General features: G+C 54.5%; 3 protein-coding genes across 3 annotated transcripts; 2 read left to right on the top strand and 1 right to left on the bottom strand.

Moving 5' to 3' along the window:
• Positions 1-999: 999 nt before the first annotated feature.
• Positions 1,000-2,198, bottom strand: EsH8_X_000312 (mitochondrial 2-oxodicarboxylate carrier; the record flags this gene model as incomplete). The annotated part of the gene is made up of 6 exons (XM_083274400.1): positions 1,000-1,708; positions 1,763-1,846; positions 1,903-1,932; positions 1,990-2,000; positions 2,066-2,088; positions 2,153-2,198. 6 exons carry the CDS (start codon positions 2,196-2,198, stop codon positions 1,000-1,002), a joined length of 903 nt encoding a protein of 300 aa, XP_083119792.1.
• A 2,501-nt stretch (positions 2,199-4,699) lies between these two features.
• Positions 4,700-9,487, top strand: EsH8_X_000311 (uncharacterized protein; the record flags this gene model as incomplete). The annotated part of the gene is made up of 1 exon (XM_083274399.1): positions 4,700-9,487. One exon carries the CDS (start codon positions 4,700-4,702, stop codon positions 9,485-9,487), a length of 4,788 nt encoding a protein of 1,595 aa, XP_083119791.1.
• Positions 9,488-13,364: 3,877 nt separating this feature from the next.
• EsH8_X_000310 (autophagy-related protein 13-domain-containing protein) lies at positions 13,365-16,293 on the top strand (the record flags this gene model as incomplete). Its single annotated transcript, XM_083274398.1, has 3 exons — positions 13,365-13,589; positions 13,654-13,755; positions 13,828-16,293. The coding sequence occupies 3 exons, from the start codon at positions 13,365-13,367 to the stop codon at positions 16,291-16,293; spliced, it is 2,793 nt and encodes a 930-aa protein (XP_083119790.1).
• Between the last annotated feature and the right edge of the window lie 1,946 nt (positions 16,294-18,239).

The raw sequence follows: 18,239 nt of genomic DNA, 5'->3' as shown, positions 1-18,239 counted from the left end.
CTATTTCCATGGAGAAATACGATCAAGCAAAAATGACAGAAGAGTAGGTAGAGGAGAGACATTGGAAGAAAGACTGAGCAAGAAGGGCTATGGCCTGACGCAGTAGTTTAACGCAGCAGCCTCCAAGTCTGAGTGCTCACAGCTCTGAGGGGCATCTCAAGGATTTAATGGGCCGGAGAAAAGAATAACTTGAGACTGTTGGGCAATATTGCTCTGGGAGTAACTAAAATAGTGAGGTGAAAAAAGAGTCGAGAAAATTAGACTGATAGGGAATAAATCACACAAGGGCACAAACTATTCTTGAAGACGTCCATAGCATTGCAGCATCATTTTGCCGTTACGAAAAGGGACATTCCGCAATAAGCTCTTGTTCAGTGACTGCCTCAAGAGCTCAAGAATGTGAACTGAGAGGAATATTGCTGAAATACGTGGCAAGACTTCTCACATGCTTCGTGATTGGCGACGCTTTAGCACTAAGAGGCCTTACAAGACTGGTACGGCTAAAGAAGCAGTACTTTGACCGAGTCAATAGTGGCACGACAGTTACGAAAACAGGCATCTCATATTTTCATGCGGTTCATAGTTTTTGAAGCTACATATGAACTGGATCAAGCAGTATGGCTCTGCCGTAAGACTTTGCCAGTGTCCAGTATATTTTGGCCCTCTAGAAAGTATGACGACAGCGTTCCTCAAATCAATCGGCGGGCGCCAGACAAGCAGGACATCGATGCTGGAACGGGCCTTCGATAGATCAGATATATCTTCTATGATTGAGAACCATACGCTTAAACCACACGTAGTCTTGTTTTTTGGTTAGTGATATCCTACTTTTCAACCAGACTTGTCATGATACACTAAATAAAGGCTTAGTTTGGAAATGATGTTTGCATTGTTGAGCGCCAGGTATCCAAAACCCCGGTGTTGGTATCTGCCTGTATAAGATGTACAATCCCGGCTCTTTTCTTTCTCTTTGATCTCTCATCGTTCTCGCGAGGTCGTTTAAGCATTGGTCTTAAGGGTGCGGAAAAAGTCCATGACGCCCGTGAAGACGACAAGCAGGATACCACCTCCGGGACCGAGACGAAGGACTTTAGGGAGGAAACCCTTGTACAGAGCAGCGAAACCCTCCTCCTTGGCGACGGTAGCGACGGCGGGCCAGGCCCAGTTGTACTTGGGCGTCTGGCCGGGAACCTTGGGGCTGTTCTGGATGCGGGACTTGACGACGTCCATAGGGGTGTTGACAATCGTACCGACGGTACCACCGACGGCGCCAGAAAGCAAATCGTTGGTGACCTGGGCAGTCTTGTTCTCGGCCTTGGGGAGCAGTTGGCGGACCTGGAAAATGCAGCCAAAGTAGCCGGCGTTCCAGAGGACGTGACGCCACATGGTGCTCTCAAGTCCGTTGTACATGGCGAGGATACCCTCGGCCTGAATGGTCTTCTTGACGACGTCGACCATACCGGTGTACTTGCCGGCGGAGGCCTTGTCCTGCAACCGAATCTTGACGAGCTCGAAGGGGACGACGACGAAGGCCTCGGTAGCGCCAGCGCTGGCTCCGGTCAAAATAGACAGGGACTGGTTCATCTTGGCAACGCCGAACAAGTTGCGGTAGACCTTTCCCCACTCATCGTTGGCGGCAAACTTGGTTGCACGCTTGGGAGCCTCCATGAGAATGGGGGCAGTGATTCCGCGGTATAGTGTCGAGAAACTGTGCTCTGTAAGTCGGTGAATGCTCCGGTGCTAGGTGGGTTGTATCGCGTACCCCTCGTTGCGGATGATCTTGCGGAAGCAGTCGAGCATGCCATTGTAGTGGTCGGCACCGGCGCCCGTTCCAGTTTGAAGTTGCCTGTACAGGCACGTCAGTCAAGGTGTGGGAGCAGCCAGTATCCCGGCAAAGCTTACACTCGCGTCTTCACGACGTCCAAAGGGTACCTGGAAGTGGTCAGCGGTTGGGCACGTGAGCTTGTCGCACATGATTTCTGCACTCACATGACCAGAATCTAGATGCGAACAAGTGTGAGCATGTCTGTTAATCCATCTCTGCGCATCATCGTGGAGGACTGACCTCCGAGACACCGGCAATGGCGCCTGGATGCAGCGGTCAGTATTTCGGGTCCGATATCGCGGTGGTGGGGAGACGTCGGGAACGAACCTGCGGCGAACTGGTAGACGAAAGGGAGAGGCTTTTCGGTCGACATCTTGGCGGAGGACACTGGAAGAGGCAGAGAATTAGCCTGGGGTAATGTAACGGCAGTGCAATTGAAGGCTCACCGAGTCGCAAAATAAACGGACGGGCTTGGTGGGTAGGTGGGAGGGAAGGTTTGGGGAATTGGAAAGCGAAAATCGAACGATGAGCTTAGCGGGAATTGGAGTCTTATCGCAAGGGCCGCAGCGGAGGACCCTTATCGGCTCTGCAGCGCGTTTCCAAGTTGCCGAGCCGGGCTCTTCGCTCATCGTCCCTGACACTTTGCGGCAAGTCTGATTGGCGCGCTCACAGTGGAGGGCAAGGGTTCTAGCTGAAGGGCCAGCGGGATTACGTATTGGCAATGGTCTGGGAGTCCGGGGTCTAGGACCTTGGGGGGGATCTTTCTTTACCCCAGCGCCCGGGCCATTCTGCGCTGTCCCGACGCACGCCCATCTCTGACTGCCGTCTGTTGCCGAGATTCGGGCGACAATCCCGACGCATTTGCCATCGTGGCATAGCAGCCAAGCTCTCATGCCACAAAGACAAATCAATCATGGGGATCGGGATGTCGTGAGTTGTGAACACGGCTTCCTCAAGCAAACGCATGGTGAGGGATTGCTTGCGATCATCGTAAACTGCGTTTCTGGAAATGTCTCACATTCATTGTGTGAATATGTCATGTCATTTTTGCCAGCCAGTCTTCTGACGACTTCAGCGTCCGGATAAGACGAACGAGGACGATGGCCTCGACCTTCCCGGTTACAGGCTCGTTGATCTTAACATTCAAGACGAGATTGCTTCGGTTACGGGGTGTCCAACGCCGTGCGGCATCATCACCATGAGAGACTTGGCACAATGCCTGCTTGTTGAGGAAGTGCCGTCTAAACGGCTGGAAATAAGACAGTGCTCCGAGTGAGGTGCAGGTGCAACACCGGCGCGGGGTACAGGATCTGGCGGGGGGGGGGGGGGGGGGGGGGGGGGGGTAGCTCCCCACACTAAGATAAGGTCACTCATGGCATTGGTCAACCAAGTTAACTCGGGCTATCCGCGAACATATTTCGATCTCTGCGTATAACTCCAGACAGATAGAAACGAATGGCAACTTGATAGTGACCACAACCATCGTACATGAAGGAATAAGGCCACCTGAATGGGTGGCCAAGATGACATGAGCCCAGAGCCGCCCTGGCCGGAGCACAGCGGCTTCTGCCGTGTCACTATCCCACGTAGCAGGCACCAAGCCTTTTTCTTCCCCTCGCTGTCACCCCAAACACATCCACGTTGCCGAATAGCTGCGATGATCCCGAGCTGTAACTAACCGGCACAAGACCCGGCTCTATGGTGGCGAGTTAAATGTACCTACCAAGGACCCGGGGATAGTTGGGAAGAGTACTGCAGCGCGAGGGGCCGTTGGGATGCATCGCATCCCTGCCTCCAGCTCCACCAGGGCGCCGTGTTCATTGTCCCAACTGTCTTTGCGACTTCGGTCATTGTGCTGGAAGAAATCCATCATCTTCTTCGTCAAAATATCGTTTAATCTTAGCGCTGTTGGGATGGTTGATAGCTTTGACGCATTGTCGTGATCGCTGCGTCCTGGGTGATGGGTATATGTACACTATAAACCATCGCCGCACGCCGAATTGTGATTGGAAAGAGGAATGGGCATCGAGAACAAATAATACCTGCTTTCTGTCAGTGTATAGGACCTCAAGCTAGCTAGCTATGTCAGTAGAGGCCCTTGTGGACGTATGCCCATCTTGTTTTTTATTTTAGGAGCCTCGACGGACGCAGAGACGAAGCTGGGTAAAATTGGAACAATCCATTGCTGTTGCCGTCAAGCGACTCCACTGAGCCCAAACTCAAGCTCACCCACCCCACCTGCCAGGACTGGGATGTCAAGTGCCTTCAGTGCAGGAGCATGCAACTGAACAGCACGCTAACCTCCTGAAGTGAAGCTTGTCTGGCCTGCAATCAGAGCACAAGCTCCAAAACAGCGGTCCGATTGGCTGCGCGACAACGGACGAAGACACCCGTGGCACCGGGAATTCGCGGCGCGGCAGCTCAGGCGGGCTCTGACGCGCACAACTGAATACCTTCAATTTCACACCACCACCAACCCCACCTCAACGAGTATTGCCTCCTTTAATTCACGTCTAAACATCGTCTTCTATTCAAACCGACTCGTCCGACCATCGAACCCAAAGCCCTCATATCCGCGACACTGATTATCGCAACCAAGACTCTCCAACTCCAATCGTCACCGTCCTACACCATCGACGAGTTGCAAGCTCATCCGCCAGGTGGCAACATCGATAAATACCTCTCCTTAAGGGTTTCGTGACCTCGTAATTAACCTGACGCATCCTTTGGCCTACATCGGCTCGCCTTGGTTCACACCAAAGATACCGCTCTTCTCGCGCTCGGAACCGCACCTTTAAAAAAGCCGTGATCCCCAGAGACTCACAGCGAGGTGTTCATCCAAGTGCTTGAAGGGTTCCTTGCTCACCCCCGCCCATGAGTCACCTACTTTGGAAATATTACTGGGAAAACGATGTCGACAGGTTTCGGCGTCTACTGGCCCCGTCCGGGTACACGACACAGACTGCGACGAGAAGCCCGGGGATAGGCGCCGGGTTATTGGGGGGAAGCCCCGGACCGTACGGGACCTCTCCCCGGAACTTCAAATCACGCAAGTCATCCGCCGTCGGCATCGGCTCTAGCACTTCGAAGAACGCCAGCAGTTCCCTCGGAAAAGCCGAAATCAATAGCCGCGACCACACGGGCCTTACAGTACTCCTGCGTGCTGCTTCCTCGACCGACTCAACTGCCATCCTCTTCGTCCAGGCGCTGCTCGACCACCCTGCGATTGATCTGTACGTGCAAGACCCCGAGAGTGGTTGGAATGCTCTCCATAGGGCGCTATATACCGGCAATGTCGCCATTGCACGTCTGCTGCTTGAAAGGGAGCGCAAGACCTTGACGGAACAGACGCTGGGAATCTCAATGGCTAAGGTCGGCCAGCTGATTAAGACCAAAGACCGTGAGGGAAACAGCCCTTTCGACCTCTATAACTCAACCATCGCTGTACGGACACAAGGGGATTCAGGTGATTCCGATGACTCCGACCTCGACTCAGATATGGACGGGAGCTCGGATGGAGGCCAGGCGTTGATGAGATCTGTTGCTGCCCTCGATGGCGCATCCGAAGGCGAGGAAATATTCGTTTTTGGAAGTAACCGAAACATTTCGCTCGGAGTGGGCGACGAAGATGATCGGCAATATCCTGAAAGGATCGTTCTGAAACGACCGGACCAGCTTGTGCGCAGATTCTACGAAGAATACCTTGCAAAGGCCAAATCCGTCCCTCATGGAATGGCCAATCTCGCAGTTGAGGATGTGGACATGGAAGATATTCCGGCTTTGATCAGAAATCGGCCTCTACGGATTCATGATGCTGTTCTTTCCAAGTTGCACACGGCAATCTTGACGACGGATCCTATCTCGAATTTGTATATTTGTGGTGTTGGCCGCGGTGGACGCCTTGGCCTGGGCGATGAAAATACGCAATTCCGTTTCGTGCCGGTACAAGGAGGTCTCGCTGACAAGAAGGTGGTGCAAGTTGCACTTGGTCAGAATCACACTATGGCAGTCACTAATGCAGGCGAACTATGGACCTGGGGCTCCAACAGCAACTCTCAGCTAGGATACAGCTTGCCGCCACCGGCTAGACAAGATGAGGAGCCAATGAGCACTACCCCACGACAAGTGTTTGGGTCCCTAAAAAAGGAAGTCATATTGGGTGTTGCAGCATCTGCTGTACACTCTGTCGCCCATACGGCGACATCTTTGTTCTGCTGGGGTAAGAACCTTGGCCAGCTGGCGCTCATGGATGCGGATTCGAGATCTTTGGAAGTCCAACAAACTCCTCGAAAAGTTGCTGCCTCACTATTTTCCTCGCCCATTGCTGCAGTTTCCGCCATCGACAAAGCGACAACATGCTTGCTGGCCGACAGCACAGTCTGTGTCTTCACTAGTTATGGCTACAACTTTGTCAAGTTTCCCTCGCCTGACGTCTTTGTGAATCACCAGTTCACCGCCTCCATGTCAACAAGATACAGCTCGGCGAGGAATCAAGTCAGCCGCATCACATCTGGTGGAGAAACGATTGCCGCAGTCACCACAAGAGGCGACCTATTCACCATGACGTTGAATCACAGGTCCGATGCCACTCCGGCGGCCACCTCCACAACAAACCCTTCCAAGATCAAGGGTGCTGTCACGACGCCGCAATGCGTATGGAACGCTCGAAAGGACGGTGTTAAGTCGGTCAGCGTCGGTGAGCACGGTGCCGTTATCATCTGCACAGAGTCTGGAGCTGTCTGGCGGCGAATCAAGCGTGCTAAAGCGAAGGATGCCGCAATCCCAGGTTCGGCGGACATGAAGCGGAAAGACTTCAAGTTTCAGCGAGTGCCAAGCGTTACAAACGCCGTTGCCGTCAGGAGCTCTATGTTTGGTGCCTTCGCAGCAATTCGCAAAGAATGTGACGTTATGAGAGAGCAGATTAGCATCAACGAGCAGTCTATCTGGGAAGATCTGGCATCGCTCCTCATCTTGCGAGGTTTCCAAGCGTCGACACCAGGCGGAGATGATAAAGACACGCTCGGGTTCTGGGAATCAGAGGATCTGAAGTACCGAATTGGAGAGCTGCCGTATGAGATCCTGAAGACAGTGGATTTGGAGCGCGACCTGCAACAATTTCTTCTCATGAATCCGCAACCGGAACTTGACATAGAGCTTCGTACTTCAGCGTGTCCGGATGTCAAGATACCGATACATACGTGGCTTCTGACGGCTCGAAGCTCGGTCCTGCGCGGTTGTCTAAGCGAATATCGGGATGGCGGCGAGTGCGAGATCTCTCAAACCCTTAAAATTGACGAGGAGGATGGCAAGACGCTCATCACATTCGACTCGATCGACCTTCTCTCATTAGTCAATCTGGTGATTTACTGCTACGATGACACGGTCGTCCCAGGCTGGAATTATACCCGTCAAGCACCTGCTTTAGCACACCGATACCGCCATGTTCGGAACGAGTTGATGAAATTGGCGACCAAGCTGGATATGATGAAGCTTGAAGCAGCCGTACGTCTGCAGACAGCGACAGAAAAGTCGCTAGACAAGGATTTTGCCAAGGCAGTCCAAGATTCGAAATACTTTGAGGATGCAGATGCCATCGTTGAGCTGGATGGAGAGGAGGTACCGATCCACAGCCAGCTTATGCGCCAGCGATGCGAGTTCTTCGAAGGCCTCTTCCATGGCCGAGCTGGGGGCATGTGGCTTGCAGGCCGTCGCGACGACTTGGACGACGAAGAGCTTGTACGTGTGGATTTAAGCCATTGCGATCCAGAGGCGTTTCAATATGTCTTGCGATACCTTTACGCAGACGTTGGTGCCGAGCTTTTCAACCAAACCGCTGCAGCCAACATTGATGAGTTCTCCGATCTCGTTATGGCTGTAATGAGCATTGCAAACGAGCTCATGCTTGACCGGTTGTCTCAAACCTGCCAGTTTATCATAGCGCGCTTCGTCAACACCCGAAATATCGGCCTACTCCTGAATGAGATCAGCGCCTGCTCAGTCACAGAATTCAAAGACGCGGGATTAGAGTATATATGCTTGCAGATGGAGGCCATGCTGGAAAACCACCTTCTGGACGACTTGGAAGAAGATCTGCTGGAGGAGTTGGACAACGTCGTCCGAGAAAACCAGCTAGCCCGGTACCCCTTTGCAAGAAGTGGCCGAGCAGAGTTGCTTTTGTTCGAAAAGGACCCTGACCTGGCGCTCGATATTGACGAGGAACGACGGCGAAGGGTGCGTGAGATGGCTTTCAGGTCAACACAGCGAGAAGATGAGAAGAGGATTTCGTCCTCCTTCAAGGCCAAGTTTGGCAGTCTTGATGATGTGACCGCTGCCACGTCTCCTAGCCTGGACAAGTCTCGACGCAAGTCCAGGGCTGGCAGGAATGAACCTTTCAGTCCCAGCTTGCGGCCTAAGGAATCCCATGGGGATCTCATGTTCAACATGGACGACGAAAGCCCCTCTATAGTGAGCAGTCCACCTATCTCACCCTCGCAAAGGGCTGCTGAGGCCAAGGGCCGAACCGAGTTCGAACGACCCCCTTCGTTACCAAGCCTTTGGAGAGATATCAAAGGACAGGAGGAATCGCATCAGTTTGAAGTATCTAGTCCCCCTCTAGGTACATCTGCCCAACTTGGCTTGAGTCCGTCTCCAGGGGAATCAAGCGGACCTCGTGCTCAAAGGTCTGGTAGCCCGTGGGCAGCGGCAGCTTTCCCAACACACAAAATGGATCTGCGTCAGGTTTTGACCGAGAGTCCTGCAAAGTCCGCCCTGTCGGCCGAAATCGCCGCCCAGAAGAGCAAGGAGGCGTCTACCAAACCAACTCAGCCGAAGATGTCACAAAAGGAGCGCAAGAAGCAGCAGCTGGCCCAGGCCGCCGCACAAGCAGCCCTTGAGGCCGAAACTCAACAACCAAAGGTGGCCTGGGAAAAGGAGTCGGCCGGTAGCAAAACGGCGCCTTGGAAGGCTGTCTCCAGCGGACCGAAGACATCACTTAGGGACACCATGGCGAAGGACTCAGCCAAACCCGCGACGCCCCCGGCGAACAATGGCAAGCCTTTACTCTCTGTTGAGGGCCTGGCGAAGTCAGCGCCACGAAGAGCTGCTTCGCCGGATACTCGTTTCCCGGGCCAGCCCCGTATGAGCAACTCTCCTGCCATTCCGAGTGCCTCGTCAAGCCAACCACCGGCGAAGCCCTTAGTCCCACACTCGAAATCATACATCACACCAGCGCCGAAGGCCGAGCCCACCCTAGGACTGAGCATGGCAGACATCATCGGGCAGCAGAAACGGGAACAGGAGATTGTCAAGGAGGCTGTCGCGAAGAGGTCGATGCAGGAGATCCAGCAGGAGCAAGAGTTCCAAGAGTGGTGGGACCAGGAAACGCGGCGTGTTCAGGAAGAGGAGGCTAGGAGAGATGCCAAGGACAAGGCGAAAGATGGAAGAAGCCAGAAGGAGGGCAAACGCGGGAGGCGTGGTCGCGGCGGCGGCGGCGGGAAGGGCAAGGGCTCGGCTCAAGAGCAAGGCACAAGCAGTGTCGAAGCCGGTAGTGTGCCGGCCAAAATACCGAGCGGACCGGCGGCGAACGGCTCCAGAGGGCGGAGCCACCGGGGACGGGGGAGAGGTGGCAAAGCTTCGACATCAGCATCTGCACCCGTATCCTGAATTTTGTTTTATTTCACGCGCTGCTGTTCTACAGGCGTTGGGGAGTCACAGGGGGCCAAAAAAAAACGCCAGGACGAGACCGAACATGGCCAGACTTGATCAAGTATGGTTATATGGGAACCACAGTTACACATAGTATATGGGCGGACTTGTTTTAAATTGTTCCCCACGGGTCCAACATACGAGAGCTCGAGAAATAGAGAAACTTCACTCCCAAGAGTCTACGCTAATATGACCTGTTGCTGATATTGCGTGATGTGGAGGGCTCGGGGCTGCTGTCCAAACAAGTCGGCTGGGCTTGTTGGGGCCATGTGACGAGAAAAGCGTTGCCAAGAAAGGCTACTCTGGATCGCAAGCTCATCGGCGATTTTATCAGCATGCCGCACAGAGTACGGAGCACAGAGTTAGCAATGGCGGGTTTGGGGGCTGGTGACGGGTGCCAGGTGCCCCCAAGAGACGGCAACTGGGGTCCGATCTGCGGAGGCGCCAGAAAGTCACACCCCTTACAACTGGGCATGCCTGACATTGGACGGGGCGAATGGTGTTATCGTCTATCTACCGCCGTCAGTTTGGTGGTGAATATGATACTGATAAGAGGTGATGCGCTGGTGTTGGGTCATTGGCGATGACTCGTTCGGCCATGCTGGGCTCGGGGTACTTGATTGGGATTGCCGCACATGCCGCCGCCGCCGCCGGATTCCAGTCAGCAGCCAGCCAGATTGAGTAGGCGATTGTTGCCTAGGTGGTGGTAGTTGGTTACGACAGAGAGGTAACTAGTAGGTCGCGAACGCAACAGATGAGGTGCCCCTCGGGTATTTTTTGGAGGACTTTGGGAGGCACGTACACTAGGTTGGTACGTAGGACTCGGCGCCAAACCGCGACGAGCAAGCCAGAGCCCACGGGGGGAGAAGATAACGAGATAAGGGGGAACATTGGGGGGTTCCTGGGGAAATGGGCTGGGGCGCTACGCCGATTTCCGGGATCAACCGAGGACCGGGTGCGAGCTGCCGCGATGTAGCGTCGGCGTGCGAGTCTATCTTGGACCCTTTCGTGTCGTTGAACGGTTACCTTGTTGTCCCTCGAGTTTGGCCTGATAGAAACAAGGGAAGCTGAGGCTAGACATACATGGTGCATGAAAAGGGGAGAGGAGACGGGAGGTTGTCGCATGTACGGGGACCGTTATGGCTGGATGACCCGGTCCTCCATAGCCAGGTGGCGGCGGCTCTGTTGCTTGCCTGGGGGAGAAGGGGAACCTGGCTCCTCCCAAGCATTAAACAGTGGATTACGTGCTGGAAGCTGCGATGCAAGCCAGAGCCAACACAACACGAGACAACAACAACAACAACAACACTAACAACAAAACAACACTAACAACAAAACAACACAGGGCAAAGGAGCGAGGTGGAGAAGTCGAGGGTGACTCAGTAAAGCTTCCCCGGCCTCCTCGTCACATCACTTATCCGTCCACAGCACACTATATCTCCAGCGAATCGCCCGGTGCTGCGTTGCGGCGAAGCATGGCGACGAGGCCAATTTGAGGTCCGGGCTGGGGTTTGTCCAACAGGAACCCCTTCCATCGTCTCCCGCCGCCCTTCTGCACTCCTCTCTGCATTGGAAGCAATCGGCGGCAAGCCAATCCAAAGTGGATTAATGTCTAGCCATAGCGGTGCAGGTCCTGGCATGGCTGTGAGGTGCGGCCCCGGTTGGTCCCAGACTTGCAGGACATGCCAAACATTGTCCCAGTGGACGGGAGTGGAGACAGGAAGGCCGAGGTCGAGATCAAGGTCAAGCGAGGCCGGGTGGGACTTTAACGACTTGTGACGAGGAAGATCGGATCCACCGTGACGCTAACATGTACCCGCCCGTCCTTTTTTCCCCTTTAGTATTTCACACCAAGGGCCAAGGGAAGGGAGGCCGTGCAATGGATGCAGGTAAAGGGAAAGCCGGAAATCATGAAGTAGAAGAACAAGTAGTCTGCACCAACGTGCTGGCAATATAGAGAGACAAAATTATGGATGAGGCGAGGCAAGGCATGTATGTGTGCGCCTTGTGGGTGACGAATGATTCCAAGCCCGGTACTTTGGCGATACTTTGGGGGCACATGGGTGATGGATTGATTGATTGATTGATTGATTCAGATTCAAGCAAGGTAACGTGAGCGACCGGGTAGCTCCTGCACCTCTACCTGTGTCTGCATGCCCGGTACCTACCTGCCTACCAGCCTACCTACCTCGCCTCGCCTCGCCTCGCCTCGCCTCGCCTTGCCTTGCCGTGCCTAAGGTTGCAAAGGTGCGGTTGAGTGCCTGAGGGCGAATATGAGGTCAACCGAACTCAAGCAGGAGCTTGCAGCAGCGGCATCGGTGTGGCATCGGTGACATGCGATCCAACCCATGCTCGTCCTGACCCTTCCTTTTTTCCCCATCCCATCCCGTCCACGCCTACCGCCTGTCGTAACCCACCGCCCATACCCCATCCATACTATGTACATGCGCTACGCTCCCTCGTCCCCTCCCATGCTCCATGTTCTGAGGGTGGCCCACGGATGCTTGTTAGGGTGCGGTGCGGATGCGCTGCCGCTGCACGACCAGACCAGGCCAGGCCAGCTCCTTTCCCTTACCGTCCCTGTGCTTTCTCCCCAGCCCACAGGCTTCAGTAGGAGCAGGGGACTACCTATGTAGAGGCCGCGGAGGAGCTGCAAGAGATCCATGTCCTCCGCTGTCTTTGTCTTGTCCTGTCTTGTCTCGCTCTCTCTCTCCTTCTCTCTCTACCTGATCTCACACGTTTCTCTCCCTTCCCATCATCTCACTGCCCTCTGCTCGCTCACTTACTCTCTTCTCACCCGGCAACTCCCAGCAACAAACCCTTTGTTTCGCCCTTTTCTTGTCGTCTTTGCATCATTAATTCTGGTCCTTGCGCCTTATCACACTCCCCCCCTCTCCTCCCCTTGGCCTTCTTTTCTCTCCCAAACCTCCCCTCCTCCTCTCTTTCGAGGCAGCATATACCGTCTGATCTTTTGCCGTTCCTGTTTCTTGCTTTGTGCCGTCCTTGACCTCCACCCGGCTTTCGCTACCCTTTACCAAGTACACACCGCCTTGGTTGCTCGCCTGCAATACAAACCGCCCCCTCCCCCAGGTGACTCGATGACGGAAGTGTACCTGTCGACGATCACGAGGCTCAACCTTTGAACGGATGACACCAGCGCTGATAATCCCCGACTCGACTACCACAACACAGCAACTCCGCATATCGATTGCCATTGTCCTCTAATTCTTCCCCGAAACCCAGCAGTCGCACATTTTGGAGCGACATAGTTGTGTTGTCGGCGGAATTGCGTAGGAAGGAGCCCTTTTTCTTCTCTTTCTTTTTTTCCCCCTCTGAAGCTCCTCCCCATCTATACCTTGGGCAACCGACAGCCATGGTCGAAGCCACCACCGCCTAGCTTGACCGTTCCCCCTGCAGCCCTGCCTGGTACTTCTGGGCCTGTTGTTGCGGTATCGCTTCTGGATCTGCCGCCCGTCTCCACGTTGGCGTTACCTTCCTCGCCGTTGCCTGCCTCGCCGCGCACCTTTCTCAACGGGTCCCACTGCTTCTTCTCGCCGCATCGAGTCCTACCCTCTATATCGAACGACCCCCCCGGCGCACACTTCCGACTTGAGGCATCGACGTGTTCAAACACCATTCTGTTGTCATGAAGGATGGATAAGCAGGTTCGGTACCACCCCGACTTCGACACCCAGAGTACCCTCCCACACCCCGCTTGAACTGCCCTACGAACCCGAAACGCACTCCCATCGTTACATCGAGGGCCGGCCTGATCCTGTCGTCACACAAACCGGCCTCGATCTCTCTTGCCCTTGGGGCCGCAACCCCAAACAAGATGCATCAACAAGCTCGACCCGCCCCACGGGTCTCGTCCCCCGCTTCTTCCCCCCAAACGAACCCCGCCCGAACGAACAACCCGAGAGAAAGCGTACTTGGTAATCGCGAGAGAGCTGGGTCTGGGGCTTCTGGTCGCGAATATGCAGCCTCACCCACCCTCGAGACCCCCACAGGCGCCGGGCCTCCGGCTGATGCCGTCAAGAAGTTGGATCAAATAATTCAGGTAGGTGGGGAGAGGAAGTTTCTGGAAGTCACCCCGTCTTGGATGGAGGCTAACATGGAAGAAGAACTTCCACACAAAGGCCGCATCATTAGTCCTCCAATCGCGCATGAACCTCAAGCCCATATACACAACTCGCGGGTCTGGAAGCAAGAAGTTAAACAAATGGGTGAGTAATGGCTCTTCTGCTGTGTCTAGTTCTGGTTGCGCGACAAATTATTGACCGTTTGTGCTTCTGCAGTTTCAAATCGAGACGGAAGAGTTCGATGACTTCAAAGACGAGCTCCGAACTTGGAGGCATTGCGGCAGCTTCGAGAATAAGCCTCCGCCTTTGATTATGGAAACGTATATCGACTCCTCCCGTTTGACCCCCAGTCAGAGTTTGGTTATTGTCGACGAAAATGGAAAGAGGTGGGATGTCATGGAAGCCCTCAACTCCTCTGATTCAAGCGACGATGGTCGACCCGTGCCTGCAAAGAGAAATACAGAAGTAATTCTGGAAAGATGGCGCATTGAGTTGAAGACGATACCCACTAATGATCTTGATGACTTTGGTCCGACTCTGCCAACTATTTACAAAAAGAGCATTGTCTTCTTTCGGTCGCTCTTCGTTGCGACCAGGATCCTCCCAGCGTGGAAGTTTTCCCAACAATCTTTGACGAAAGGGGTACATCCTTCATTGGAACCACGCTGCCGTATCCGAATCGGCGAACCAGAGCCTGACGGTCTTGACAGACTTAGGCATCCGTTATATGACGGCCGGCCTGATGTTGTGACCGATTATGTATTTGGCGACTTGGAGGTACCCGTGGGCCGCTTCTATGCATCTGTGACGTACAGAAACGAGTGCAACTTTCGGGTGGACGATTCCGAGGCGCTTTTGAGCTCACGATTCATGGGTGTTGACGAGAACTTTTTCAAGCCATCACTGCCCCAGCAACGAGAAATCCGGAGAAATGACGCCGAGGTTGGATCTCTTCCGTCCCATCGGCGCAGCCGGAATCTTTCAGATATTCACCAGACGTACGGCAGTCTCTCAACTTTCCACGGCGATGGTCCTTTGGGCACAAGCCCTATATCAGCCCTGAAAGCCGTGCGATCTCCAGGATCTGACACCAGCTCACCACCTGGGTCTACTCCTACAAGCATTGATCCAAATCCACCAAACTCGTTGCCCGTCACCGGTCTGGCAACAAGACCTTCTATGAAAGGCTTCAGCAGTACCGGCCGCCGACCGTCTGTCTCATTTCAACCATTTAAAGCCGGTTCCCTGTCTGGGTCCCCCGTTCCCCGGACACTAGATTCCGAGTCGCCTGCTTCCCCCGTATCACGGGCCGCAGCACTCAACGCTCTCACACAGCCCCGGAACCGCACATCGCTGACGGCGGGTATGCCTGCCTCCCTCCGAGGCGGCCCCCCGTCTGCCGACGCCGCCATAATAGGCTCACCGCGGCCGTCTTCGACGAGCCGTTATAGTAGTAGCTTTACACATCGCAAGGGGCGGCTGTCCTTTGGCGGCGCCAGCAAGGTCGGTGATGATGAGCAGGGCAGCAGCGGACGGCAAAGCCTATCCTCATCAGTAGCTCAACCAGGCTCTGGTCTTCTGGCTGAAGCAGGCGGTGGCGGTAGCTCTGGATCTCTGCAGACAGATGACGACCAGATCTCCGAATTTTTAAAGGCACTGGACAGTAAAAAGACGCTCAAAAGCTTCGAGTCAAGCAGGAAAGGCGAGGGGGCCACAAATCGGACGGTTGCTCAGCTTTCGAGGTTCCATCTCATGAAAGAATCAAACAACGCCCTCACAGACTCGATGACGTCGTCCATGCAAATGCACCGCTCCTCAAGCTCCTCCAGCCGACAACTCTCGAACGTACCGAGCATGGCCGCTCCGGCGTCGGTATCTGTCTCTTCCTCGCCGGGAAAGCCCCTCTCTCCCCACACTCCCCATACACCTGCTGTCCCTTCGCGGCTAAGCGAGAATTCGATTATCAACTACAACACTAGCCAGCCTCGGAGTGAGCGTGCAAGCACCAGTGCAGAAAATACGCAGATTAACAGGGAAGACACCATCACTCAAGATGGGACCACTGCCATCGACATACCCATTTCCCCCAGAATTGGCACACACCCTAGACGATCCAGCTCCGTGGCACAACAGAACCGGGCCATAGCGGATGACGACGATGGCGACCTCGCCTTTGCGGCGAATCGAAGTATCAGCCTAGGTGCCGAGGATCGCGAGCCGCCTACACTCAGTATGCTTTTAGGCAGACAAACGGAAGCAGAGTCGTCGTCTCGGCGACAGGGGGCATCATTGCAACCGGCGGCCGACATGCCGTCATCAGGCTCGGCGGACATGATGAGACAGGGCTCGTCGGAAGGCTCGAAGCCCCCAGGCGGCCTAATGGCCGTGGCGCCGTCAAGTTCGCCGTTTGGCAGACGCCGTTATGCTGGTATGTCATCGGGTGGTGGCCGAGGCCAAACACCTCCACAGTCATCAAGAGGCAGCTTCACGGGCTCCATCGGACGCTACGGGCGTGGTGAAAATGACCTTATGGACGAGGAGCCTCTTCTCTTTGACATGTCGGAAATGGATGCGCAGTCACGGCGAAGCTTGGAGGAAGGAAGAGGTGGTGGAAACGTCGGGTCAGGATCGGGAAGCCGTGCTGACTTTGAACCTCGGGGCATCAGCCGAAGAGGATGGTGAAAATGGAAGCTCGACATGCAGATGATGGGCAGGAGAAATTCAGTAATGGGACCAGGCACCTCATGATGGATGCCTAAGGAAAGTGTACGAGGCTAATAACCTCGCATTGTACTGCTCGGGCGGACTGGCAGAAGGGTGCATTGGCCTTAAGGCCCGGATTGAATAGGAGGCAAGTCTTGGAGAAAACTTGCTACAGAGACGTTTTTCTCTTGTTGCAAACTTGGAGATATATTTCATCATACGGTTGGGTGGGACAGGGTTTACGGCGTTAGACGGACGGGCTGATGAAGAGTTTTCCCCATTCCCGGCGAAGAAGGCCGGTGTGGCTCGAGGAACCAAGAACCACTACAGATATAGAGAATGTACAAAGACCGGCATGCACACATAGCCTGCGGCAAGTTATCATGCAGCATCGTCACTTTGACAGGTTGCCGGGTTTGAAACAAATGTCATGAGCAAGTTGTGTCGAGGCAAGTTTAGCGCATCACATTTGTGTACCCAGACGGTTGGGAAGAGCGTGGACAACACAATGAGCTACGTGTGGTGTTGACGTATGCGTCCGGGGACTAGTGTAGGCAGAGAGATGTTTTCATCCTTCATATCGTGAGGTGTACGCAAATCCATGTACAGGAACACACAACGCAACTCCTGCTACTTGCTCCAGCCTGCGTTCCTTGCCTTCGTCTGTGCCACTCACGGGCGGAAGGCTTTATACGAAAGGCAACATGGGTGGCAGAGGAGGTTAACACGTCAAAAGAAGGACGTGGGAACAAGGGCCAGGGGTGCCAGACGACTGGATGTGGCTTGACGTCTTCTCGGGCGTTGGCGTTTGCGAATTCCCCGCACCTTTAGTGATGTGGCGCATGCGGCCTGACAAGCAAATGCTTCTTTTTCTTCTAATGGCCAAGATTGGGATATTGGGAGGGGGCAGTGAGGAGGGTGCGATGATGATTGCAAAAGCTTGGTGATGGGGGCCAAGACTCATGTCCCATAGGAGAAAACCTCGGGGCTATTTGGGTTGGTAGTGAAGGCTACTCGAATAAGAACCCACATTGTACAAGCACGAACGGAAATGAAAGCAGGCCCATTAAGGTGTGTAGGCTGTCTCAACGAGGCCATCGTGGCCAGTGTTGCATCGCAGCTGGGTTTGCAAAAGCCCACGCGGTTTGTTACGTACATATCCGTAGAAGCCTCAGAACTTTGCGTGCGAGGGGGGGATTCGATGCCCCAGTGGAGGTGGGACAATACCCAAGGTAAATACGAGTCCACAGATGTGGCGGTGCGCAATCCCAGAGTCCGCGTAATTCGCAGGCGAAACGGCTCAGCCCCTGCGAATTGATGATGACGACGGGCCCTCCTCGAATACCCAAGGCACATTTGCGTGTGGACTAGCCTGGCAGCCCAAGTCACTTTCCATATATCCCGGTATGACGAGGTACATCACCTCCAGCTCTGTCCCTCTAGGCAGTGTGTTTGCCCCCCTCACCTTAAGGTGCTGTTCCCTGCCTTCCACACTGACGGCCCATGGCACCTGCTTCCTAGCCCGCCCGCCCATCTATCGATGTCCATGTCTATCGGTCTGTCCGTCCCCATGCCCACCTTACCTCACCTTACCTGCCTTACGGGATACCCATCTTAAGGTTACCATCAACCGACCCTGCCAGCCCTCTTACGTACCCATTACTGAATAATCTTGGTGGTGACCTGGTCTATCTTCTTTACCTTCCTCTGCTTTGCATACCGCACGAACGGCTTGCCCACCCACCAAGCGTCTCTACCTTATTCCCCCCAACCTGGGCTCGTCCGACCAGACTCCAATACAAACTTACGCTGAAATTCACTCCGTCCCAGCACATCATCTACTCGCGGCAACATATCGCATTCGCGCGACGTCTGCAACGACTGCTGTCCCTGTTGACTCCCTGCCCACCCTCTTGGGCCCGACA

Source organism: Colletotrichum jinshuiense, chromosome 10, assembly GCF_051148585.1.
Source record: "Colletotrichum jinshuiense chromosome 10, complete sequence".
NCBI lineage: Eukaryota > Fungi > Ascomycota > Sordariomycetes > Glomerellales > Glomerellaceae > Colletotrichum > Colletotrichum jinshuiense.
The sequence above is the reverse complement of the archived record's forward strand: the minus strand, read 5'-3'. Positions and strand labels throughout refer to the sequence as shown.